General features: G+C 41.0%; 1 protein-coding gene across 2 annotated transcripts in view; it reads right to left on the bottom strand.

Annotated features, from left to right (window-relative positions):
• Positions 1–2,436: 2,436 nt before the first annotated feature.
• The window catches only part of SPOCK1 (SPARC (osteonectin), cwcv and kazal like domains proteoglycan 1), a 496,806-nt gene continuing 471,639 nt past the window's right edge, over positions 2,437–27,603 (bottom strand). For both annotated transcript variants that reach the window (XM_077911772.1, XM_077911773.1), the window contains 5 exons: positions 22,473–22,589; positions 18,750–18,971; positions 13,786–13,848; positions 6,454–6,591; positions 2,437–5,962 (listed from right to left, as the gene is read on the bottom strand). In XM_077911772.1, coding sequence (XP_077767898.1) covers positions 5,772–5,962; positions 6,454–6,591; positions 13,786–13,848; positions 18,750–18,971; positions 22,473–22,589 — 731 coding nt within the window. In that variant the 3' untranslated portion in view covers positions 2,437–5,771. The remainder of the gene's footprint in view (positions 5,963–6,453; positions 6,592–13,785; positions 13,849–18,749; positions 18,972–22,472; positions 22,590–27,603) is intronic.

Below are 27,603 nucleotides of genomic sequence, written 5' to 3' on the forward strand. Positions count from 1 at the left end.
TTTTTACTTAAAAAAAAGTGAAATATGGAGATGAGGCCGATGCCCTTGTTGACTACAGACACAATCCCAGTCCTCCTCTTAGAAGTCACCACCGCTCCCAGCTTACTGCATGTCCTTTCAGGCCTTGCACAGTACTTCTCCATACTTCCCATATTGCCTTTTCGATACCTAACATATTCTGTGTTTTATATACACCTAATTCTTTTCTTCACACAACTGATAATGTAGAAGTTTTGCTAATTTAGTGCGTATGAAGTTATATCATTCTTTTTGGCTATTGTATAGTATTCCAGAGTAGTCACCCAGCATGACCAGTGATGGATGTTTAGCTTTATCCTGGTTTTCCTGTTCTATCAATGTTGTTGCAATGGATATACTCTTACATGTTCTTTGTAAATCATGTGATCCCCCCCTCTAGTAGTAGTTACTGAGAAGTAGAATTTCTGGGCCCCACAGTATACATTCTTACTTTGATAGCTGTTGCCAAACTGCCCTCCATGTGGGTGCTCTAACTGTACAGTGTGCAAGTGTTCTTTATACCACATTCTCGTCAACACTTGACATGGGCTTTTTTTTTTTTTTTGAGTGAAAAATGGTAGATCCTTGTTTTAATTTGTGTTTGTCTGATCATCAGTGAGCCTGGGTATGGTTTCCTTGCCATTTGTCTGTCTTCTGTGAATTGCTGGTTTTTTATCTTTTCCCCATTAGTCAGTGGGGCTGTCTTTCTCTTACAGATTTAGGAGTTTAGAAAATTTTATATCCTAATCCTTCATCTGTTTTATGTCACCAATATCTTCTTTGGTGTCTTGTTTATCTTTTCAGTTTGTTTATGATGTTAATAATTGTGATGGAAAAAATTTATCAATCCTTTCCTTTATGGCTCATCTTTTTTAGAATAGCCATGCTGACTCCTGCTGCCATAGGCATATTCATACTAGGTTTCATTTTATCATTTTCATTTTTTAAGGTTTGAAATTGACTTATCAGTGGGAAATTCAGGTAGAATTATGTAAATGGCAGGAGATGCCTCAGAATGGAGTGAGAGTCAAAATGTATACTCAAGCTATAGATTGTGGGCTTCTCAGAGAAGAGATGGTTGAAATCAGTGGTATACATGATATTGTCTAGAGAAAGCAGGTAAAGTCAAAGACAAGTGTGCCACAGAAGTTACCAAGGAGGTAACTTTACATAGAAGCAACCAGGTTTTATTCACATTTACATTCCTAGAACTGATGTGGTGCCTGCCCATCATGGCATTCATCAGTCCAACATATATTCATTTATAAATCTGCTAATAAATATATAAAGCCTTGCAAAGTGAATAAATTTAAAAATATTCCTCTTTCCTTGAATCAATTTGTCCAAGTAAATCTGATAAGTGAAAAAAAAAATCTTATAAATGAGTAAGCCTTGTGAGAAGGTGCTATGACCTTTTTGCTTACACTGTATTACCAAAGCTGGGACGCGGGCTTCCAGGTGTCCTTTGTTTGGTCCTGACCTCTAAATGAACCACTGTGGCATCTGTGAAGTTATAACTGGAGTAGAAATGTGATATTGGACCTGCACAACTGTGCTGATTTGAGATGAATTTGGAAAGTGTCCACAAATGCCAACTTTTCTTTAATGTATCCTATAACTACCCTGGAGGCTTCATACTGGTCATTGTTCTCTTGACATTACTTATTTTGTGGACTTATGAAGCACCTTTCCCTGAACTGTCAATCTACAAATTGTCTGTAAAATCTACTCTGTGGGGTAAAGGAACGGAATTATTCATAAGATAGTATCTACCTTAGTTTTTGGTGAAATTACTCACTCAGGGTATAATTAAGTCATAGGCACACTGGCCCGAATGTGGATAAAGCTGGAAAGGAAATAATTCCCATTCCAATTTGGGTGCTTTCTGATGTTTGACAAGCCTCTGGTGTGTTAATCCATGAACTGAGGAGAACTCAGAATCCCCTGTAAAGGAGAAGTTCGTGCTTTCACTCCCCCCCCCCTTTTCTTCTTTCTCTCTCTCTCTTTCTTCTTTCTTTGTTTTCCCCTTCCTTCCTTCCTTGAATTGGAGAATAACTAATGGGTGTGAAAGAATAAGCAGAACTGGAAAAGCTTAAAAGTTGTGAACAGGACGACAACACTGAAATCTGAGAGGTAAAAACTAAGTGACAAAGTGGAAGCCTAAAGGAGGTGAACGCAGCAAACATTGGGGTTAGGTGATATGGTTTTAGACTGTTTGGGCACTGAGTGTGCTGAGATGGGCCTGGACAGGCTGGACCTCCAGCAGGTCCACCTCCTCTGCCACATACGGGAGCCCTGGAGGAGGGGTCTGCATTGGCCGTCCTCCTTGTCTATCCATGTTGTTTGTTTTCCACAGACTGAGTATAGACATGCTTGGTGAGATGACATGGAACCTAAGAAAATAAAAACACTTAGATGTTGCAGACAAATCAAAATTTATTGAGACAGACAGAAATGCACCTACTCAAGGACTACAGTTAAGCATTTACTATTAACCAAAGAGTCGTGTTCACATTCCAGATAAGTCTACGTGGAAAAGCATTCAGAATTTACTAGGTTTTTCTACATCACTATTTCACCTACCATAGGGACAACAAAATGACACTCAGGATTTGGTGGGCTCTCATTACAATGCTACACATTAAACAGGGACAAACATCAGTGACTTTGAGAAAAAGGTATAAAAAGACCAAAACCACCCACTGTAGAAAGGGCTCTTAGATGTTACTGTACAATGTGGTCAAGGTGAAAAAACAAAACCCAAATGTGAATGGCATTCTGGGAAAAGTAAGGGGCAGACCTGGACAGATACATAGTTGTTCACTGCTGGGTGTGGGGCCATGGGCATAAGAAGGGGGAATTGATAATAAAATCTCAGATTGAGCAGTAAGGTATTACCCATGCCTTGAATATCTGTGGAAACAAAAAGATATTAATATCCCAGATAGCTAACCAAGGTGGAAGAAAATTCTGAGATTTAAGGTGGATGCTGAGGAAACAGTACTAAATAAAAGAACTGTTTGTGGAATAAGAATAAAGCTATTTACTAGAGAGTTTCCAAAAGTGAGTTAGCAAGGATTCAGTTCAATACCTGTCTCAAAAAAGGGAATGCATTATCACAGTATTTTTGTTTAGTCAAGATTTTTATGCATACTTAGTTGCTAGCAAAAGGACTCCTGCCCAAAAAAGAGGGAATCACAAAATCTACTTCTAAGGTTAGGGTAACTAGAAAATCGAATCTTTAGTACTTTGGAAAAGTAGTAAAGCCCTTTAAAAAGCTAACGCTGTCACGCCAAAGTGAGGCATGAAAAGTGGTGTTAGTGTTGCTCTGTTGATTTGGGGTTCCAGTCTTAGGAGGGCTTTTCATTTAATATTTTAATGAATCAAAGTATCTTCTTGGAATATCTTGAAAATGAGCATCTCGTTACCTTACTGGGATCTGACTGCTGAGCCCACTCTTCTCCATCATTAAGTTAATGCTAAGAATCTTTAAGTGTCATCTTAATTTGACACTTGTCATAAGATAATTAGGCAAATTAAAATCAGTGGTTCTCTGTTCCTACAAGTTTTTCTAAGTGAAATCAATTTGTCGATTTTAATTTGTTCTCTTGTGTGCTTTTCCAAGCTCAGAGGAGACAGTAACGATGGCTGTCTTTGATGGTCTAAACTGAAATTTTTTAATATGCCTGGATTCTCTTATATACTCTATTATGATTTAGCTGCAATTAAGCACCTGTTTTTCAATTACGATCTCAGTGTTTTGTTCAAGTGAGGGGGAAAAAATTGAAACAGAGGTGATGAAGTTGACATCCCAGTACAGAGATCGCCCCTGTTCTCTCTATACCTAGGGCCTGGTGGTACCCATGTCTGTCAGGCCAAAGAAGTTTATTATACCATGTATGTTCATTTCTCATCTGAGATTAACTCTAGGAATGATGCCACCTTGGCCAATGCTAGGATTGGAAAATGCTGGTTTGAGGCAGGTTGGTAAAGTACAAAGAACTGGTAAATTCGAGGTGAGGGAGGGATTGGTCAGCTGCCATGGTGACCATGGTTTGGCTGAGTATATTTTTTGCCTGGTGGATGGGCTGGAGCTCAGGAGGAAAGGAAGATAAACAAATGTGGGCCAGAGAGCCTCACTGAGGGGGCTGCTGACTAGGGTAGCCAGGTATTTGGAAACCAGCTAGGGCAGGAACCTAAGGGTCTGAAGAACTGAACCAAATGGGGGCCACTTTGAAGATTATTCTTTGGTACTTAGATCTGAGCCAGCTTGATGGGGACAGAAATCCTTGAAATGATAGTGATAATGACCCTACCAAATTTGGAGACAGACTGGAATTATGAGCTCAATTAGGGTAAAGAAACACTGGTGGATGGCTTTCTTCATTAGTATCTCAACACTTGTGCAGGTGCAGCGATTGGTGGGGTGGGGCGGGGGGGGGAGGAGTTGGGGAGATAGATAGATCTTAAAAATCCAATCCTAGCTTCTGTGTGCTATGATGAAGTTCTTTTTGGCCTTCATCTGGGATTTTTTTCTTTAGAAATGAAGTGGTCTAAAATCTGTATAGCTTATGTGCCCTCGTTAGGATTGGCGGATAGCAATGGGGCAAAAGCAAATCACAAGGTTAAGAATCCTGAATTTTCTAGTGCTAAGGAACACTGTGGTATTGTCTTCTCAGAGGGCAGGGGATTATATATGTCTTGGGAAAAGCCCTTGTGTAGGTGGGGAAGGGGAGAACCTGTGGCAGACAGGATTGCTGTGGCCCCCAGGGTGGGGGTGGGGGCCTTTGAGCTGAGATGAACAAGATGGCTTGTGAAGTTGCCCATGTGGGAGTCTCATGGCTTCTGCAGGAAAAGTGATTTCAGGGACAGAGACTTATCCAAATCAAAGGGCTTCCAGTAACTCTCCTAATACATAGGGAAAGGAATCTCCTCAGGCTGCAGGTGCTGTTAGTGCAATAAAGGACTTTGATACAAATTTCTTATTCCAGAAATTGTGATCCAGGTCTGGACAAGCTGACAAATTTATAATAGTTTTTCAAATGAGTTTTTAGAAGATACTGAAACACTTTTTCTGAGAGATGTGTGTGTGCCTTGTACACATATACAGTCTACTCTGTACGTACATACATATTTATGCACATACAGAGAAGCATCCGGACACCATTTTTAATAAACTCAATTCCCCAAAGGAACTCTTGACTGAATTAAGGCTGTTGTTCATAGGGAGCCAGATATAGTGATATGAAAAACTTTAACTTTTAATTGTTAACACGAGGGGTGGTGGGGACCGGGGGGGGTTATAAAGTACAGTGTGGTGTGTTTTCCACGACATCTACAGGACACAAGAAAAGCACTTAGACACCGTAAGGCCGGGAACCATGCTGGAATAACCATTGGTGTGGGTAATCAAAAAGCATCTTCGACGTTTACAAGGTGGGGGCTCCCTGCACTGTCAGAATCCCACATACATCACATGCTCGTTAGCAAAAATCTCACGGGAGGGAAGGAGGCTCTAATTCAGCCAGCCAGTCCCCTGTCTAAAACACAAAACACAACACCCTTCTTCCCACACAACTGTATGCATAACCAGAATGCTCTGGGGACAAGGAGTGGTCTTCCAAACCTCGGGTCAGGTACAGAGAGCAACAATGGAGAAGAGGCCTTGGTGCTGTGGAGTCTTAGATACAAATGCAGGAGTAGGAAGTGATTTGCAATTCTGTGCCAACCTCGTGTCCTCTTCCTTGTGGGGACTACCATATGTAGCCGACCTCATCCTCTTTGTCGTCGTCCTCATCCTCATCATCCTCTGTCACTGCCCGGGTGTGCACCCTCAGCTTCCCCAACTTGTCCTTTGGTCCCAGCTCCCGTTCATCCTCTAGATCATCCAGCAGAACCACGGAGCCGCCACTGCCGAAATCCCCTGAGGTCTCCTGCTCCTCTTCTGAAAGAAAAGATGGGAGGTTAGTTGCTGCTTATACCTCCTGACCGTAGGAGTGGTTCCTTTTCATGTGACTTAACTGTAGGGAGAAACCATGCAATTTACTCTCTGAATATTAGAGCATCTCTACCTGGATGGGGTTAGTCTACATGGCATGGACCATGAGCTCTGAGAGCCCCTGAATTCTTGAGATGCTGCTACCTTCCTGGGTAGAACCTTGAGCAGGGGGGTGGGGAGGGGCTATCAAAGTCATGCTGTGTCAAAAACAAAAACAAAAACTGATCCAATCCACTGGTTGTGGTGAGTTCCTGCTCCTCAGAAAGCTTGCTGTGCATAATCTCCTGTGACTTCGGGGGTATTGTGTTTCCACTGTAAACTTGTTTACTGTAGACCACAGATACCTCTCGAAAATTCTTCTGCCCAGATCTTTATACCATAAAGACCTGCAAGTCAACAAAGGTCATCATAGGGCTGATGCCAAAGTACTTACTCACCACAACTCACGGTGCCCTGTTTCCTGGAGCCAGCCAGCTCGTTGCCATATTTATCCACACACCAGCACTGCCCTGTGCTGCCATGGCATTGCGTGGCTTTGTAATAGCCCTCCTCATTACACCGAGGTATGAATGCTCCTGAGGGAATAGAAAGTCCAATTTGAGTCAGATGTGCACTGACACTCAGGGTTAATGCCCTCCATGAGAGGGAAGAGGGCTAACACATCCTGCAGAGCTAGGAGGGGGAATGGAGTGGTTGGTTATTACTTAGTCAAGATTTCCAGGGTCCTGGATTTGCCCAAGGTCCGACAGGATCCTTTCTTTGATGAGTTCTTATTGCTCCCTTTATAATATGAATGGGTACTACTCTTATTAAAAACTTCTTAACGTTTTCCCAGTTTTATGGAGATAGAATGGATATGTAGCACTGTGGAATATCACGTGTACAGCCAAATTGGACTTATTTATGCTGTGAAATGATTATCGTAGTAAGTTTAATTAACATCCATCGTCTCAGATTTAAAAACTGTTTTTCCTTTGTGATGAGAATGCTTAGGATTTACTATCAACAACTTTGTTATGGACCATACAGCATTGTTGACTATACTCCTCATGCTGTACATTAAATTCCTAGTACTTATTTGTCTTGTAACTGAAAGTTTGTACCTTTTGACCACATTTGTTCAATTCCCCCTCTCTATGGTACACCAGTCTGATGTCTTTTCCTATGAGTTGTTGTTTCAGATTCCCCAGATAGGTGAGGTCATATGCTATCTGACTTATTTCACTTAGCATCTTATTGTCAAAGTCATTCCACATTGTCACAATTGGTAGGCTTCATCTTTTATGGTGTATAGTATTCTTTTTCCTTAAATTCAGTTAGCCAACTGATAGTACATCATTAGTTTCCTAAGTAGTGTTCAATAATTTATCAGTTGCTTGTAACACCCAGGGCTCATCACATTAATATTCTATTGCACACACACACACACACACACACAATTATTTATTGATCTGTTGATGGACACCTAAGTTGTTTCCATATCTTGGCTATTGTAAATAATGTTCCCATGAAAATGGGGTACAGGTATCTCTTTGATGTAATGTTATTTCCATGGGATATATTCTGAGAAGTGTTAATTGCTGCATTATATGGTAGTTCTATTTTACATTTTTTATTTTATTTTTTTTTACATATTTTTAAAATTAGAGTTCAATTTGCCAACATATAGCATAACACCCAGTGCTCATCCCATCAAGTGCCCCCCTCTGTGCCCGTCACCCCCACCCCCCGCCCACCTCCCTTTCCACCACCTCTTGTTCGTTTCCCAGAGTTAGGAGTCTCTCATGTTCTGTCACCCTTTCTGATATTTCCCACTCATTTTTTCTCCTTTCCCCTTTATTCCCTTTCACTGTTTTTTATATTCCCCAAATGAATGAGACCATATGATGTTTGTTCTTCTCCTATTGACTTATTTTACATTTTTTAAAGAACCTCCATAATGCTTTCCATACTGGCTGCACCAGTTTGCATTCCCATCAGCAGTACATAAGGCTTCCCTTTTCTCTGTGATCTCACCAACATTTGTTGTCTATTGTTATTTTGATGACCACCACTGTAACAGCTGTGCAGTGGTATCTCATTGTGGTTTTGATTTGTATTTTCCTAATGATTAAAGATGTAGAACATCTTTTGATGTACTTGTTGGCCATCAGTATGTTTTCTTTAGAATAGTGTCTATTCTGGAGTGCCTGGGTGGCTCAGTTGGTTCAGTATCCAACTCTTGGTTTCACCTCAGGTCATGATATTATGAGTGGTGAGATCAAGTCCACACCAGGTTCTGTGCTCAGCAGGGAGTCTGCTTGAAGATTCTCTCCCTCTGCCTCTCCTCCCACTCTCTCAAATAAATAAATGAATCTTAAAAAAAAAAGTCTATTCGGATATTCTACCCATCTTTAAATCAGATTTTTGTTGTTGTTGAATTGTGTGAGTTCTTTATACAGTTTGGATATTAATCCCTTATCAGATATGTGGTTTGAAATATTTTTTTTCTCTGTAGGTGTTCTTTTCATTTTGTAGATAATTTTGCTGTGCAAAAGCTTCTTAAATTTTTTGTTGCTTGTGCTTCAGGTGACACATCCAAAAAATCATTGCCAAAACCCTTGTCAAGGATATTTTTTCCTATGTTTTCTTCTAAGAGTTTTATGGTTTCCAGTTTTACATTTAAGTCTTTGATCCATTTCCAGTTAATTTTTGTGAGTTGTATAAGATAGACATCTAGCTTCAATTTTTTACATGTGAATATTCAATTTCCCCAGAGCCATTTATTTAAGTGACTGTCTTTTCTCTAGTGAGAATTCTTGGCCCCCAAATTTTAGTTGACCTTACATACATGAATTTATTTTGGGGCTTTTGATTCTGTTCCCTTGATCTTTCTGTTTTTATGCTACCATGCCCTTTTGATGACTATAACTTTAAAATCAGGAAGTGTGATGTCTCCTACTTTGTTCTTCTTTCTCAGGATTGCTTTGGCTATTTGGGGTCTTCTGTGGTTGTGTATTTTTGGAATGCTTCCAATCCATGAACATGGGATTCCTTTCAATTTATTTGTGTGGTCTTCGATTTCTTTCATCAGTGTCATATAGTTTTTAATATATAGCTCTTTCACTTCCTTGGTTAAAACATATCATCTCAAAGAAAATCTTTTTCATTTTAACTTGGATCCCTTTTGTTTCTTTTCCTTGCCTGACTGTCCTTGCTAGGGCTGACTGTACTATACTGAATGGGAGTGTTAAGAGTGGGCACCTTTGTCTTGTTCTTGATCTTAGAGGAAAAGCTTTCAACCTTTCACCATTGAGTAGGATGTTAGTTGTTGTGTGTGGCATTTACTATATTGAGGTTTGTTCCTTTTATACCTAATTTATGTTGAGTTTTAATTTTTTAGTACTTTATTTATTCATGAGAGAGACAGAAAGAGGCAGAGACACAGGCAGAGGGATAAGAAGGCTCCCTGAGGGGGAGCCCAATGCGGGACTCGATCCCAGGACCCCAGGATCATGCCCTGAGTCAAAGGCAGATGCTCAACCACTGAGCCACCCAGGTGCCCCTGTGTTGAGTTTTTAAAAATCATAAATAGATGCTGAATTTTGTCAAACATATTTCTGCATTTATTTAGATACCACATTGTAGTAATGTGATGTATTTTGCGTCCCAGGCTTAAATCCCATTTGATCATGGTAAGCAATTCTTTTAATGTACTCCTGAATTTGGTCTACTAGTATTTTATTGGGGAATTTTGCGCCTATAGTTTTTTTATAATGTCCTTTCTGGTTTTGCTATCAGGGTAATCCTAGCCTTGAAAACAAGTTTGAGAGTGTTTCCTTTTCTTTGATTTTTTTTTTTTTCAGAAGAGTTTGAGAAGGTGTGGTAATGATAATTCTTTAAATGTCTGGTAAAATTCACCAGTGTTGGGGGAAGTGAAATTCACCAGTGAAGCCATCTGGTCCTGGGCTTTCCTTTGAACCACTAATCAAAAATATCCCAACAATTTCCTTAATAATAATTGATTTGTTGCTATTCTGGAATAAATACTACTGACTGAATATGCTGATCCTTTTGGATGACTGTTCCTCAGTGATTTACTAGATGATACAGGCATGTAGTTTTATTTCTTCTATTTTTGTAACAAAGTGACTAATGCATGAAATGATTCTGGTATTATTCTTTGCCTACTACAGACGTTTTGAATAAAATTTCTTCTCTGAAGGACTCACTCATAAAAATATTTTGGGCATATAGTGCCTATTTCTTTGGTTGTGGGGCAGTGAGTTTAGCATTTTGATTTAAATAGATTTCATGCATTTTCATACAGTTGGGTCTTCTGTTTCTTCCTGATCCAAGTGTGGTAATTCACAGTACTTGTTCAACTACATTTTCATAATTCTGTAAGTTGGGTTATAGCAGTAGTTGTCAAAGTGTGGTCTCAGGACCAGCAGGTGTACCATTACCTGGAAACATCTTAGAAAAGCAAATATGTGGGCCCCACCCCAGATCTATTGAATCAGAAACTTTGAAAGCAGGGCCTAGCAAACTATGTTTTAATAAACCTTCCAAGTGATTCTAAAACATGTTGAAATTTGAAACCGTTGTCCCATATGTGAACTTACACTCCCGTTTTTAAATTCACAACTCTTTGGCAGTAGAAAAGGCTCAAATACTATTTCACTGTTTTCTACATTATTCTTAATTTCACTTTATTTCCATAAAGGCTCTTAATTAGAAAATTTAGTGATTTTTTTTAAAGTGCATTTATAGCTAAGTTTCACTTTAGTTGCTTTCACTTCTATATGTTTTTATTTAATTTTTAAAATTATATTCCACCTCCTAGTATGGTATTTGGGTAAATAATCTCATTTTTAGCTTTTACTTGTGTTGTAGTGAGTGAATTTAATCTGTGATAGGTTTTGGAGATTGTTTAGTTTTCTTCTGTGGCATAATCCAAGGCAAATATTCTGTGTTTGAAAAGACTATATATTCCACGCTTATATACAGGAATACATGTATGTGAATGCTAATGAATCACGTTATTTGTTTATCCTATATACTTAAGCTAAGTTTCAAGAGGTATGTTAATGTGTCTGATTATAATTGAAGATATGACAATTCCTCCTTGCAGTTCTGTTTTGTTTTAAAGTTATGGGCATACGATAATATGGTAAAATAAAAAGGAACATTTCAACAAAATGATACTCTGTTTTTAGAATTCAAAACAAAGGAGTCTTATAGGACTTTAGTCCATTTACATTTATTATGATTACAGATATGTGTTTGGTCTTTTTTCCTCCTTTCCTGATTTTTGTTGAAATGGTCAAGTTTTTAAAGTCCATCTTTTTCTTCTATTGGTTTAAAAACCAAATATTCTATTTCCTTCTCTGTGGGGAATTTAATGATAAGGTTTAAAATTAATCTGCATTTTCTTTTCTTGCTGAATAAACTAGAAACTTACCCCCAAACACTTTTGGGGTAAAAAAAAGTGTTACTTTTATTTTCACTCCCCCAAACAAACAGTCTGAAATTTTAATTCTTGGTTGCTACAAAATATTTCTACAGGTCACATTTTATTTAGATTTAGCAGCATGTCTTCTTTTCCACAAATGGATCTAAATAATTCCTTCTGGGATTGTTTCTTTAGAGTCAATCCTTTGGTGATATTATAGTAAGTCTGGGGTTAGTAAACTAAATCTGTGGTTTGAAAATACCTCTATCCTCACACTTGAATGCTCTGATTTTCAGTTTTGGTTTTTCTTAGGGGGTGTGTATGTTTCATGATTATGTGCTTATTTTCTATGGGAGAATACTCCTGAGTGTGATTGGAGTAGTGATGTGAAGACAAAGGCCTTTGCTTACTGCTCTAGCTTTCTACTCTTCATTTTATTTTAGGTAATAGTAAAATCCCACTTGCTTCTGGAATTTATTTTGAACCTGGATTTAACCCCAGATCCAGCTGATTCTAGCAACTAGTCTTAGAATAGATGACCAGGCTGTCAGAGATCAAATGGATAATCACAGAAAACCATTCAAGGTGGTGCCCACACTCTCAAGATCTCAGCCAGTGCACAGCACCCCTAGTCTGCAGGGAGAAAGAGGAAGGAAAAGAAAACCAAAAGGCAGAGAGACTTGTGAACAGATTTTCAATCAAGGTCTGCAAAGGAGAAGAACTAACAGAAAGCTGGGAAAATACTGATCCTTCTCCTTGTGCTGCAGTTGGAAAACAACAGCACTTGGTAGATGGAAAAAATAGCCTCCAGGCTGATAAGAAGCAGGTGTTGCTCTAAATCTATAATGTAATAGAATTACCTTTTTTTTCTAAGTAGGCACTAATTATAACTGATTGTTGTTGCTTGTTTTTTAAATTCAAATGTCCCTGAAAAGACATGAGATTTCCCCATGCAAAAAATAATGTGAAAGAAGGTCAACGATAATTTTATGAGTCATCAGAGAGATGTAATAAACTTTAAAACTAGGTAGGATTCATGGTAGGACAAAAGTAGGCATTTTATTCGGATAAGCTCGGGAAAATGGAAGATGAGGCATTTTATCTCAGACTACATACCTTATAAATGTCTCATTCATTCTCAGTCAAAAGATATCCATTGCCAATGAAAATAAAATTTTAAAAATAGATTTCTACTCATAACTACCTTAGGTACATCACTTAAATCCCAAATAACCTCCTACATGGAAAAATCAGATAAGTGAGCACAAGCCCTTGCACTGGAAAGATCTATGGAAGGAAGGAGCCAGCCAGTTTGCCTCACATCAGAAAGACACCTTTGTCTTTTTAGAACCTAAGTCCACACAGGTCAAAATAACAGCTTTGGTGTTCTTTCTGAGTCGAATAGGGGGCGTTATCAGAAGTGGAACGTCTGAGGCAAACCAATGAAAAAAGTAACTTTCAAAAGCAGAAGGAAGAAAGAGTATTGAGATACTCTGAGATGACCCAAAAATTGCCAGGGTTCACAGACTGCCTACATTTGACAATTTGCAGAAAACTTGCCCATTTTCTTTAAGTAAATAGCAAGCTGCTTAAGGAATGCACCTGGTTCTTACTGCTTAACAAGAATACTTCTGAATTACTGTATTGCCACTGTCAGCTCTTTTTAAAAATCAAGGAAAGCAACACAGACTCCTTTTTTTAGCAAACAAATGAGGTTTAGCATTCTCTGCAATGGCCTGGTCTGAATGCCATGACTTCCGTCTCCCCCTGCCCCTCGCCCAAGTGCTGGTGACAGAGGACATGCAGCTGCAAGGGAACACTTCAACAAACCAGCATTTGGAACCTTTACCTCTGCCACAGATTGGCATGTCAGGGGCAAAAACACAGTTAACATTCGGATACAGAAGAAAAATATGCTTTCCTCCACAGATTAGTATGCACATTGAACTCAAGAAATGTACACTCAAGTCTTTTGAGCCTTCTCTGATAAACACAGAAGAGGGTACAGTTCATCTTCCTCCTTAAATAAATGGACAACTTGATCTGGGGAATAATTCTGGAATTTACAGACCAAGTAAGGGAGGAGTAGAGATGGTGCTGGATCGCAGCCCTTGCAGCCCTGCGCATGAGTCCTGAGCTAACAGGGTAGGCAGCATTTCTCAACTAGCAGCCCAATCCTCAGATTATGTCTGGCCAGCTGTCTGGGGATGAAGCGAGACATTTCTTTCAGAAAACACTGATACCTAATTGAATAACCATTGCAGTGGCTCAATATTACAAGAGACGTGGATGTTTTAATTAGTTGTTTAAACAAGTGACAAGAAATTGTACTTACCCAACAGGCTTTTCCCCTTGCTCAGCTTCTGAATCCTGTTCATTTCATTCTGGCAAGGGAGACCTAAAAAATAATTTATGAAAGTCAGTTTCCAGATGGTGCGGGACATAATCTCTAATGATTGGCTTCACTCTTGACGTGAAATATATACAATGACACACCTGGGACTGGAATTACTCCATATGCTGTTATTATAGAACAAAACAAAATCAGGCCATTACTGTTATTAATTTTTTTAAAAAAAATCTTATACCACAAAGTATTTAAATAGTACTTTGGGGCTACTTGCATCGTATAGTTTTTCTGCCCACCTTCAACTCAAGGAAATGCTAGGAGCCAACTAGGTGATCTGGTAATAGACACTTTAATCAGGTGAGAACCAGGATCAAAGCTTCCTCATGGTTAAATGTCCTGAGTGCATACATCAGAGCCACTAACCAGAGGAAGGGTGACAAATACTTAATCTACCCCAGGTCTTGCTCCAGGAGAGAATGAGAATGGCTACTTCAGACTTTCTGGCTCAGTATGCCCAGGAGAGTAAAACACAGGCCTCATGGGACAACTATGAAACTATCCAAGAGATGTAGAGAGGCAGTGAATATAGAAAAGTGAAACCTTGATTCAGCTCTGCCATCTCATAGCTCAGTGCTTTGGGCAAGTCTCCTCCATTATAAAATACCTGTTGTGTTTTTTTTTTAATTTTTTTTATTGGAGTTCAATGTGCCAACATTCAGCATAACACCCAGTGCTCATCCCGCCAAGTGCCCCCCTCAGTGCCCATCACCCAGTCACCCCCCCAAAAAAAATAAAATACCTGTTGTGGTAAAAGATGGGTAGGGGGAGCTCCAAGGCCAAGTAGGGCATATGAGTGTGTGTGGTTCTCCTACAAATCGATTTTAAGCTTAAAGCAAGATGGCCTCACCAGTTCTTGAGCATTACCATGACTTGCCTGTGCAGATCCTGTGGCTGTAGGGGTGGGGGTGCTCTGCTATGTCTTCAAGAGCCTCCAGACTGTTCTGATTTTGAGGGCATTTACACTATTTCTGTTCAAGAAACTTTGGGCCTGCAGGAAGTACCCGAGCATCTCTTTACATCTCTTACCCCGTAGATTGCACATCACCACCCAGTCTGGTTTGTTCCTTGAGAAAAGCTAATATACCTTGTTCACTTTGACTATCAGAGAAAGAGAACAACTGAAAACAAGAAAGAGAAACAAATGCTATCTTTGAAGATTAAAGGTAGCATTTACTAGGACAAAGGTACCAGAAAATGTTCTAGAACAATAATCCTACAGAGTAGGCACTGTTATTATTCCTATTTTGCAAATAGAAAGGCATATCTTTGTGTGAAACCATAGGCATTTGGAAGACTGTTCCTGAAGACAGCACAAGTCACCTGCATTCACAGAAACATGGTTTCTGGAATTGAGGTCAGTTCCTCAAAGTGTCCCATGGTAAATGTAAAAATTCTGCTTCTCTTTAAACAAGGAGACATGAATCAGACTGAGACCTACTAGAAACTGCTGCAAGAAAAGAGTTAAGAGCAAGACTGAACTCCAGAAGAATTCTAATAGAAAAAAATGGCTGCTAAGCAGATGATAAGAGTTACCAAAGACTTCTCTAAGTAGTCAAGGATGCTAAAAAGACACTATGTGATACTGGAGCTCAATTCAGATAGAAAGACTCAAGGACAAAAATGACATTGAAGAAAATTAAACACTTAAAGAAAGGAAGGCTGTGTCTGAAGCCACAGAACTCAGCGCAACATGTATGTTACTGATGCTCCTAAGGGAAGACTAATCAAATGGAACCAAAATTTTAATTCCAGAGCTTACAATGCATGACATGTCTCCAGAAAAAGATCTATAGCCTGAGCCAAACTAATTCACGTCTGAGAAAATTCATGTCCTCAAAAGGGAAAAGAATAAGCATGGGTTCCCATTATTCTATAGCTAAACCCAGTGCTTGGAGAATCATGTTTAAAGATAACAGTACAAGAAACTCTGGCTGCAGGAAGTTTATCCTTAGCATCTTTGTTTCTATATTTTTTTAAAGCAAATATTCAAGTGGTATTTCAAGGGTTATAATTCCAGTGAGAATTCTAGAGGAAAAAAATATCAACAACAAAGTGTGCTCTCAAAATTTTCTGGGGCCTAAGAAGCACTTAGTCTTTCTTACTTGTAGAATAGCTACACATTTATCCTCATAAAAATACCACATACGTAGTACCTATGGTCTATGGCTAAAAGAGTGCCTTGGAGAAAAAATTTAGTTTTGAGTACATAACATACATTAATCAACAGTAAATATGAAGAAATGTGGGGAACAAATAGAACTAACTGCCAGAGCTGGTTCTGGGTCAAGGAGGGAGGTGGTGGGAACCCAACAAAAAATAAAGAACCTTACTTAAGAGAGAAATGCACAAAATGAGAAACAAAAAAGGAACTACAAAAAAAAATTTTTTTTTAATGGTACTTGGTTCCACTTCTACTTAGATGCCATTATATGCCATGCAAGGGGGGTCTGGCCTCCTTCAGCTGTTGGTCAAAGGGTGGCCCACGCAAGAACATCCACATGGCACATTGACCACCTCTGACTCTTGGTAAAGGCAGTAACCTCACTCTCAGGGTCCTGCCGCCATACCTCTGAGGTAAGCCCTAGCACTGAGACTTTGCTTATTTTTTTTAAAGATTATTTATTTATTCATCGGAGAAGCAGGCTGCCTGTGGGGAGCCTGATGCTGGACTTCATCTCAGGATCCCAAGATCAGAACCCAAGCCTAAGGTAGACTCTCAACCACTGAGCCACCTAGGCATCCTGAGACTTACCCAGGGTTCAGCTTAGCCTAAATAAGCAAAAGTCACATGATGTCTTATGGACTCAAGCCTAAAGCTATCTTAGTATTGAATCACTCCAAGTATTTCTATTAAGATAAGAACATGGCTATCATTTGACACTGATTTGGAAATACTAGCTGATAGCATGAGAAAACAGAAAGAGATGAGGTATAAAAATAGAAAAATAAAAAAATAAATTATCACTTGGCAAAGGATACGATTGTATACCTGAAAAATCAAAGGAAACCAACCAAGATAATTACTCCAAACAAAAGAAGAATTTAGTAAGGTGACTGCAAACAAAATTGATACTGAAACAACCACCAGCAAGGACGTATACTAGGAAAAAATCAATTTCATTTACAAGGAGAATAAATATAAGGGAAGTATAGTATCAGTGAGAATAAAACTTAAAAATGTAACTCCATTGGTTAATAGATGCTGTTGTAGAATAAAAGGATTAAATATTACATAGCTATCAATTTTCTCTAGAGTCATCTTACTTCTAAAGTTCAAAGAGTTCAAATACAAAAGGCATAACAATAACATAAGAATATCCAGGAAAAATCTGAAAGAAAAATGAGTGGCAGGAGTGGGTGGCTCTGCAAGATGTAGGACTAGAGGGATCTACATAAAGAAGCTTTATATACAATAAAGGGAGCATTCACATTAGAGGAGGAAGATGGGTTAGTCAAAACTAGAGAGGTAACTGAAGGGTCGGCTGGGACCCTACTTGACCACACACTGAAAAAATCTAAAGTGATAAAAGATTTCAGTAACCAACCAACCAACCAAAAGATACTGAGGAAAACACAAACACAAAAGAATTGCTTTAGTATTTCATTGTACAAAATACCTTTCTAACCTTAATGTAAGCCTTCCATCAAAGGTGGAGAAACTTTTCATTATTCCATTTAAAAATTTTCTTCCTAACAAAAATGCACCAAGTCAAAGTTGGGGGAAAAATATTTGCAATACATGTAACCAGAAGAGGACTAATGTCCTCCATTTAGAGAAAATTCCTAACACCACCAAAAATGACACCACAGAGAACTAGGTATTCTTGATAAGAATAAAAAATGGTACAGTCTTTTTTGGAAGGGCAATTGGAACTATTACCTAAATTAAAAATGCACATGCTCTCTGCCTAGTAATTCTGCTTTTAGGAATGTATCTTGTAGTCTTATAAACAAATACATGTACTTTACCCTGAGTGCCCTTTTGTGATGCCTACATTTTCTGCTCTGTGTATAGCGACTCTGAACACATGCGGGCATACACACACATCTAATTTTAAAACTGTAATATTCATAGCCATCTTCCTTCCATTCCTGGGGGCGGGTTCTCACAGCCATGCTTATAGTAGATGATCCATAGTACCTGATGCTTGCTACGCCAGAATTGGGGCTTGAGACTGGAATTCAGATACAAGCTACTCATGGGTAGTCCACTTAGCTGTGGATCACCACACCTGTGTTTATAACTCTAGGAAGTGAAGACAGAAGAAGTAAAGGCCAGACCATGTGGCCCCTCCAGGAGACTTAGAGTTCCTGCCTCTGGATTCCTAAGAGGCTGTAGGGAAACCATGACATAAGATACTCCTGTATTCTTTGTATTTCCCCTCAAATCTTATCTCTTTCCTAAGTTAGCTGGAGTTTATAACCAAAACGTGCTTGCCTATGAGATTCGAAGTAAATCCATATTTACCCTAGAGAAGCTGACAAGAGGCCTTCTCTAAGGGGGAGCATGGGGAAGTCATGTGACAAGGGGAATTACAATACTTTTACATTTGTACAGTATTTCTAACATTAAGGATCTCACGGTGATTTGGGGAGTTATATAACAAAAGTTTCTACACTCATTTTACAGATGAAATAGCTGAGGCACAAGATGGTTAAGAGATATTCCCAAAGGGAGACTGAGGAAATGGACTTTTTCATTATGTTCTTGGGTTTTCTAATATACGATAGAAATAAATGAGAAGAAAAGAGTCTGGGTCTGCCATTCAATTGGCTGAATGTCCTTCTGCCTGCTGACCTCTGCCTGCCTCCCTAGTATGTGATATGCAGGACTTCCATGCCCAGTGTGGCTGCCCTGAGCTCCAGACACGCCCCTTCTCCTGCCTTACCTCCAGGCTTCTGGAAGCAGTAGCACCACTCATTGTTGGAGAGCTTGCCATCCTTGAAGGAATCACAGGAGTTGAAGAGAGGCTTGATGCAGGGCTCATACTTATCCAAGTAGATGGCATTGATCTCTGAGTGGTCAAGCAGGAGGTCATAGTTCATGTCCAACTTGTTGAACATCCAGCCTAGGGAGTCCTTGCAGATTGGCAGGATGCTGGTGTCAAATCCTGTGGAGAGAAGGGTACATCTCAGGCAGCCACCAAGCCTGGGCTGGCCCCACCCAAGAGGAAACCCAGGGCCCACCTCCAACCCATCCTTTCCTGAGGCTAGAGGCACCCTACTAGAAGATATTGTTGGTTGGGGGTTTTAAATAAAATCACTTAAAATGCCCTTAAACAGAAGTCAGCATTTGAGGAAAGTATGTCCCAAAGGGAACCAGTCCCCAACACTAATTCATCTGTGATGTAAATATGAGTTTTCATTTACCAGACTTGCTTAAAACAAGGGTATGGCCCAAAGGAAGAGTACAAACAGGGTAAGTAAAAGGAAAAACTTATAATTCTGCAAGCTATACTTTTATATTTAGGGGAAAATATTTGAAAAACCAAAACAAAAACTATTGTAAAAAAAAAAAAAAAAGATGGCAGTAGAATGAAACTATATAGCACAATCCAGCAGCACTGATTACGTCCCAAAGGACTGTTAAATCCAAGCAGTCTGAACATTAATGGGAAAACAAGCCAGATACCTGCCTCTGTTCCCCATTCTTCTTTTCTGCAGTCCCCTCAAGAGATACATGATATGGAATCCAAATTGACTCAGACAATAATTTCTTTCTTATTTCCCTGGGGGAGGAGGGGTAGTTTTCTTAAAGAATTATTTGTTTCCACAATGGGAACCGTATGCACTAGAATAATAACACTTTGCTTAACACTCAGGATATTGAGTCTACTGTAGACAACCCCCAGAGAGGGCCTGCCCCAAATCTAAAATTGGTCTTTCTTTCAGAATCAGAAGCACTATGCAATTTTGAGTTGTTCCATAAGTTGGATTTGTAGAAGTGGTTTTATTTTCCCAGAAAAATTTTGATAAAAGTTCACTTCTGTGTTATTTAAGGTATGCCTCTAAGTGCCTTATTTTTAATTATCTCACTGAAAACTTCTATGAGTCCTTGAAAATGCTGTATCCCCTCTACCTTACAGATGGGAAGAAAAAAAAAAAAAACAACTCAAGGCTTAAGTTATTTGTTCAGGGTTTGGGCTTGACCTGTGAGCTGGGCTTCCAAGGAAGGTGGCCCTGCCCTGAATCTACATTCTCAATCCCTCTTCTCCCAGAGTTGCCTCTACCTCACATGATCCTCCTACCCTGAGAACATCCAGCTGGCGTGGGGGCCATGCTTGAGGATGGGCAGCGCAAGGCAGGTGATACAGCGGCCATGGCTAAGGTCCTAATGCAGTTGACTGCCCACTCTCTGCTTAGCTGGGGCGGGTGGTGAGGGGTACCTACGTGCATTACCAGTCCATGCTTGAAGGATGTAGGACATATAGCAAAGTGCATAAACCCTTTTAAAAGCCCCTCCCCCGCCTTTTTTTAAAAAAAGGGCCTATACTGTCCAGAAACCAGTAAAGTTAGTGCAGCACCACCACCTCTGAGCTCTCCTAGAACCCTCTGCTTCCTTTTACTGTCAGTTCATCATTTCATTAGATGCTAAGCTCCTCGAGGGCAGAGACTGCCAGAAGTAGCCTCCGCCAGTGCAAGCACATAGGAAGTGCTCAGTGAAAGCATTTGTTAAGAGAAGTTCTCCAACTACTGCAGAGTTTGGCCCTTCTAACATAAAAATCAATTTTTATTAAAAATTAAAATCAATTTTTAACTTTATTCCCATTGATACTTTAGAACATGGCCTAGAAAACTTCCCCCTTCTCAAGGAAAACTCGGGGACAAAATGTGGCCTGTTCTTTGAAGGTCGTGATTGAACAATCTCTATGATGAGGATGTCCTTAGGGCTGCTAAGGAAAGCAAGATGATTTACTCTGACACGAAATGGCTCCACAGTTTTATATAGAATATATTAGGTAATATGCATCAATTTTATAGGATATTAACATTTTAATACATGGCAAAGAGAAGCTTACTGCTCACTAACCACCAAAGAGAAGTGCCAAGTTTGTTGGGCAGTAGTCAGTCTAAAGGTCAAGCCCCATCCCCCAATGCCCATTTGGAAGGTTCTAGAGAAAAAGCATCTGCATCTGTTATCTAGAGGTAGAGGGAAGAAAATAGCCCTTCTCGTTGGCCCCAATCATGTGGGACTTGTAAGGATCTGTGGTTTCTTCTTCATAACTCCTAAACTGATAAAAGCATCTCTCCCTCCTATGGCCTTGTGGGCTAACCAAGCCTTGTTCCTTTATATTCCCTTCACTGCAATTGCTTCAGGACATCAAACCTAAAAGCCTCTTTGGGGACTCAATTTGCTTCTGGCCAAGGGCAGGTCTTTTGCTAGTTCCCCAGCTGTCTGCAAAGGAGTCTCCTGGGACTTGAGGCTGCAAGGAGCAGCTCTCTGCACATCAATCTGCTCTTCCTTGAAAGGTTGTTCAGAAAGCCTGAGGGCCTGGCTGCTCCTAGACGATTCCAGGGAAAACTTCCTCTAGACCATCTGTGTATTAATTGTTCACAAACTCCCAAGGAAGCCTCTGGCAGGAATGGAAGAAGAAGAAACTATCTTCTTTTCCACAGACTCAACCACCTGAAACCACTCTTTGGATACTTAGATCCTGAGGAGCAAGACCCAAACTAGTGAAAGAATTAGTCCCCTAGATCAATTTCTCCACCAGCAAATATAGCTACAAGCTGCAAAGAATAACTCAAAATTAAGGCGATCATTTGCATGCTGGCCAAAGTGGTTAAGCTCTAGATCCCAACAGTTGCAAAACTCTAGGTCACTGAACAGCTGTGTTGTTGAGTATGACAGTCTGAGCCAATGGAACACATTGTGGAGAAGCTTACCCTCAATGGTCTTTGAGTTCAAGGCACTGAGAGACTCCAACAAGGTACAAAGATGCTGACCCACTCTGAGTTTCTCTTTAACTTATGAAGAGTCTCCAAATATATGCTCTGACAATGCACTCAAGGAGGAGGGGATAAATTATCAAAGATATACAGTGTTGCTTATAAAAGTTGAACATCAGGAATGACTTCAACACTCCAAAACAGAGGTCTGATTAAATAAATTATGCCTGTAACTTGGGATTCTATGTAAGCTGTTACAAAGTATAATAATGCTCAACAAAATAGAAGGTCCAGGTATGCTGTGAGGTGATATAAGGTCATAAAACAGCCTGTGAAGTGTGTGTTGTATGTATATACAAAGACACAGATGATTTTTTTTTCCTGTATGGAAAGGAAAAAAAATTGGAAGTATATACCACAACATGCTTACAGTTGTTAAATAGTTTAAATAGTTTTTGTATTTTTATATACCCTTAATGTATTTTCCAAAATCTCTATACTAAGCATAGGATAGTTTTGCGGCCAGACTTTAAAAAATGTAAGTTGTTATATGGAAGAAGGGGAAATGCTTTGGATTCAAGAAAATATGTTAAGTCAGTGTGTACATTTAATGTACTTTCTTTGATTACCCGAAAGTGCTATTGCTAAATCCACAGGGTCCAGTAACTAAGGAAACACGGTACATAAAATGAACTAAATTCATGACAGTGAGGTGGTCTTACTGCCTTGGGCTCCGTCAGAGCTGGTGGGCTTGATGACTCTGTTGGCATCCTCGTGAAGGGCTCCAAACCAGTCTTTCAGCCGGGAAGCGAGGTTCCTCAACTCCTTATCTGTGCAGGCTGCAGAAGAACAAATGGAAGAGACAGTGACTTTCCCATGGACTTTTCCCATGGACTTTCCTCTCATTAACTCTCTGGCCTCAACATGCAATGCCATCCACAAAGCCACGCTCAAAGCTCAAAACAAACTTCCCTCTCCAACCATAATGCAACCCCTTAGCAGCCCCCTCCTCCCCCCACGAAAACAGCCCAAAGATGCTGCCATTACAGGTAAGGAGCTCCAAAGAAAACCGAGACTCCTGGGGTAAACCACATTGTTCAGAACTGAATCTGGACTGCCTCTGAGCTGTTAAAATCAATGCTAATGGTCTCACAGTTGTGCACCAACCTCCAAAGACTGTCACAGATCCCTCACGCTAACTCGATAGAACTTGCTGTAGCAGTTTGCCGGAGATCACATTTTCCACTATGCTCATGCCAAGAGATTAACACTCAGGAATAGCGAACATCCTAGGCTGCCTAGAACTCTGAAAGATCCCAGTAACAACAGATTATAAATTTTATCTTATCCCAAGGTTGGGATTTGTGCATGTGGTCTATTTTGCTGGTCTTCTGGTAGACTGACTTGACTTTCCCCTACAGACATTTGGATGCCACCTTCATGCAAGAGTCCTTTCTATTTGCACACAGCCCATCTCTAACTATGAGGCTCCTCTTTGGGGTTCATCATAGGAACTGGAGCCAAGGAATACTCTGTTTGAAAACAGGAAGAAAACCTAGATGGATGGATGGGTAGGAGGGTGCAAGCTCTGTGACGGTCTCTAGGGTGCTGAAGTAGGGCTTGAGGGGAAAATCCCCAAAGGAGGAACAATGATGTGGGTAAGGGAGCTGATCCACCCTCTCTTCCAGATATTACCCAAATGCCGGGTATAGAAAATTCTGATGAAGGGTCCAGGCAGTGGCCTATTGCCAAGGGGTGGAAAAACCCGCCTTAAGCATCTGGAGGGGCAGAAATTGGAGACCCAAGCAGCCAAAATTCCAATAAGAAGGGACAAAGACAGGGGCATTGAGGGGGGCACTTGACAGAATGAGCACTGGATGTTATGCTATATGTTGGCAAATTGAACTCCAATAAAAAAAAATATACAAAAAAAAGGGACAAAGACATGAACCCCACAACTGTCTTTTTGCAAATTCTAAAGCTACAGGAGCCAGGCAGCACAGAAGCCAAGCAAAACACCATTATAGCACTGAACCAAGTTCTGAATATCTCATGGAGCTGATGGGATGTAAATAAAGGCTGGACTGCCAGTCTAGACAGATCCCCAGCATCAGGCTGTCTACTGAAAGGCATGGGGGCAAAGAGGAATGAGTAGACAGTCTTGCCAAAACTCCAGTCCAGCCTTCAATCAATGCAGGCTCTCACTGAATTGAGGTCGTCAGCCTCCATCTGCCTCCCAAAGAAGAGAACAGTATCCTACGGATCTTCTCCCTCACTTTTACAACCCATGTCTGCTTTCGAGAAAGCCCATCTTTCCTTAGCCTGGAGTTTGGGGCTTGATGGAGAATACAGCCAAACTTCCCAGACCTCAAGTGGAAAGTTCTTCCTGACTCTCCATTTGACTAGGGGATTGGGGGGGGAGAAGTGTGGTCAGCAAGCCCAGGCTGAGTCTGTAGAATCTTAGTGCTCCCCTAACTGCTCTCCTCATTCCAGCCAGGATCCAGATCTATACTCTGTAAGGCATGGAGGGTATGCATTATTCATATTCATGTTATTAAGGACCTCAAGATGCTTAGCCTTGCTTTTAACAACCAGGACACGACTGTATCCTAAAACACCAGCCAGGTAATGGGACTAAGACCTGTCGTTTCCAGGCAGCAAAGTATAACAGCTCTGTGCTCACAGTGCCCCTGTAATGAATCCTAGCTTTACTACTTCCTCACTGTCTGACCCTAAGAAGTCACTACTTCTCAGGACCTCAGTGTCCTCCTCTGTAAACCTAGGGTATCATTACGTGGCCATGAAGTGGACCAAGTATGTAGAGGGCTTACATAGCACATGGTACATATCAGTTGTTCAGCACGGGCCAGCTATGATTTAATGGGAGGTTTATAGATAAGCCCCAAGCACACATCACATTATTCAGAAAGCCAGTAAGACAAACAAACCTCAACCAAACTGGCGTTGGCCACATAAGAGGCTGGAGAAAATGGATGCCTGCACTATCCAGTATAGCTGCCATGAGCCAGACGTGCCTATTTGCATTAACAATAATTTAAATAAATAAAAAAGTTAAAATCTAGTTTTCCGGTCACATCCACTGCATTCCAAGTGCTCCACAGTCACATATGGCTGGGGATACCATGTGGGATAGCACAAGTATAGTGTTTCCTCAATGCCAACTAACATCGGATGAAGTCAGCTATCCCTTTGGGATTTCCTACTTTTTGAGTTTCATCATGATATGATGTATCTGATACCTCCTGATACTCCTTCCCTTTGGTGTTTTAATTTTGGGAGTTTATTTTAGAGAGAGAAAGAGAGAGCATGAGCACGGGGGAGAGGGAGAGAGATTAAGATCTCATAACCCTGAGATCAAGACCTGAGCCGAAACCAAAAGGCAGACACTCAACTGCTCAACCAACTGCACCACTCAGGCACTCCCATCCTCCTTTGGTGCTTACAGTTGGGTGGAGGAAGATCCCACAGCTGCTCAAGCCAGGAACCAGCATCTCATGCTAAGCCATGCACATAGCCAGAAGGGGACTGTGACTCAAGGGTTTGCCTCAAGAGCAGGTCCATGGTGACACACTGATTGGCAGCCCCAACTCCAAAGCTCAGGATAGAGCACTCACTTTTATGACTTTTCAGATGCCAAACAGCTCATGTCGGGAGAGGATGTGGTCTGTTTTCCTGATGGGAGTGGGGTGTGGGCTCTAGAGTCAATCTCACATTTGAAAATCGAAAATTAATAGCATCTATTTCTTCTCAATTGCCATGCACACCATCTATTCTAAATGTTCTCTGAGCAGAGAAAATTGCCAAGTCAACTTGCAAAGGAAATGAATCCCCGTCTCACACTGCAGGATAAATTAGTCAGTCATGTTTAACTAAACCCTGACAGATGTGCAGGTAATCTATATCTTTAGAAGACTGCTGAATTTCCCACAGGCTTTCCAAAGTACACAGGCTCTGGATGGCTGATGGAATCAGGCACTGGAATCTTAAAAGAGTGAATCTGTCACTCAGGGAAAGGTGCACAAGCAAGACGCCATTGGCTTGGGTGGAGAGAGATCAGAAAGCTGGAACAGAGATAGGAGGCACTCAATTAGTGGGTCCTATTCACTTGCTGTGTCCTCCACTCAATGGTCCTTTTGGGGACAAAGTCAGGCACAGTTGGCCTGGAGCTAGATACATCCCAGGGAAAGAAATAAAGATGATAGCCTGCAGAGCACTATTTGTTAAGACTGGGTATTCCAGCCACAAAAGACACACTAGCAATGGGCAGGGGAGGGGGATGCCTGCCTTTTAAGGTTCCTGTCATAGCCTTGGATAAAGGTATGAACTGAGGATTGATGTTTTCAGAAATGGGGGGATTCAAAGGAAATGAATCCCACACGCTCCATTCCTTCCTGGGGAAAAACAACTTTTGGGGAGAAGAAAACCTTTACAAAACCACAGCCAACTGCCATTTTCACTTGGTGCCCTGAGGTAGACCAATCCTTGGGATTTCTCAAGAGGGGGATCTGAGCTCTCCTTCCAGTGACAGAAGCCAGCACTCAGGCTACAGGCATCAGGCCCTTGCATGTGAATCCTCAGAGGAAGAGATGGTGCTGCCCTGGGAGAGGATTTGATTCACTCATGCAGGCTAGGACTGGATCCCCTTTGCTGCTGGGTTACCTTAGGAGTAAAGGAGGCCAGCCTGTCCTCTTTGTTCCCTACCTGCCTTTCTTTTCCGTCCTGCCTTCCACCCAGGCTTTGGCTCACTTTAAACTGCCCCTATTCTCCCGAGTGTCTCTGCCAGCATTCTGTTCCTCAGGGATTGCACACTTGCCTTCTTGTGGCCACAGGTTAGACCTCATCATTTTTTACAGGACCTCAGTCCACTCCAGCCTGCCTGGAGTGTAGGCAGCATCCCTGCCTCCTCCTCTGGTGGGGAAATGGCCCTACCATGCACTCGTATCTTCAGGGCACACATCTGGGAAGTGTCGTGGATCCCTATAGAAAGTGCTCTGCCTCTTGCCAGGCTCTACTGCCTTCATTCCAGTCCTCATCCCTGCCCTTACCTCCCACCAGGAAGGCTGGGTCAGGATCCTAAGTGGTTTCCGGTCTTTTACCCTATGTTCTCCTTCTCCATCCAGCAGCCAAAGCAGTCTTTCTAAAGTGATCAAGTCACTTTCCTGCTCAGCTACTTCAGAGGCTCCTCATCACTCCACAGGCAAGTCCAAATCTATAGTGTGGCCTGTGCATTGATGGCAGTGCCCTGTCCTCCTCTGATCTCCCTCCTCTCCTCTCTGGGCTCCATGCTCCAACCTCACTGTCCTTTCCAGATGCTGCTCCAACCCTAAACACTCTCCTCTCCTTGTGTGCTAATGCCAATTTCTCCATCAGATCTCTCAGAGGGCTTCCCTAACCCTCAGGAGAGAAGAGTTGCCCATTTATGGACTTCCAGTGTCTTGCTCCTTGGGATGGGATTCATCACACCTGTGACTTCTTCACTGTCCCTCTTCCCCTCTACATAGTAGCAGCACAAAACACCCCAAGCCTGGCTCAGCTCATGGGACCCAGCATCTTAGGCAGCCAGTTCCTGGCATGAGGAATGCTCTCGACACATACTTACTAACTGAGCATAATATAACCCTCTTGTTGCCTTTTGTAGACTTCAATTTATCCACCTGCAACATGGCATAATAAAGCTCAGCTCACAGCATTATTGCATGGAATGGGATAATATCAGTAAAACATAGCTCACAGCTACTGGTATATAGCAGAGACTTAACAAATCTACGTTCCTCTTCCCATATCCCAACTGTCTGCATAACATGTTACCATTTTATCCTTATGCTTAAGCCT

This window comes from Canis aureus, chromosome 10, assembly GCF_053574225.1.
Source record: "Canis aureus isolate CA01 chromosome 10, VMU_Caureus_v.1.0, whole genome shotgun sequence".
Classification (NCBI taxonomy): domain Eukaryota; kingdom Metazoa; phylum Chordata; class Mammalia; order Carnivora; family Canidae; genus Canis; species Canis aureus.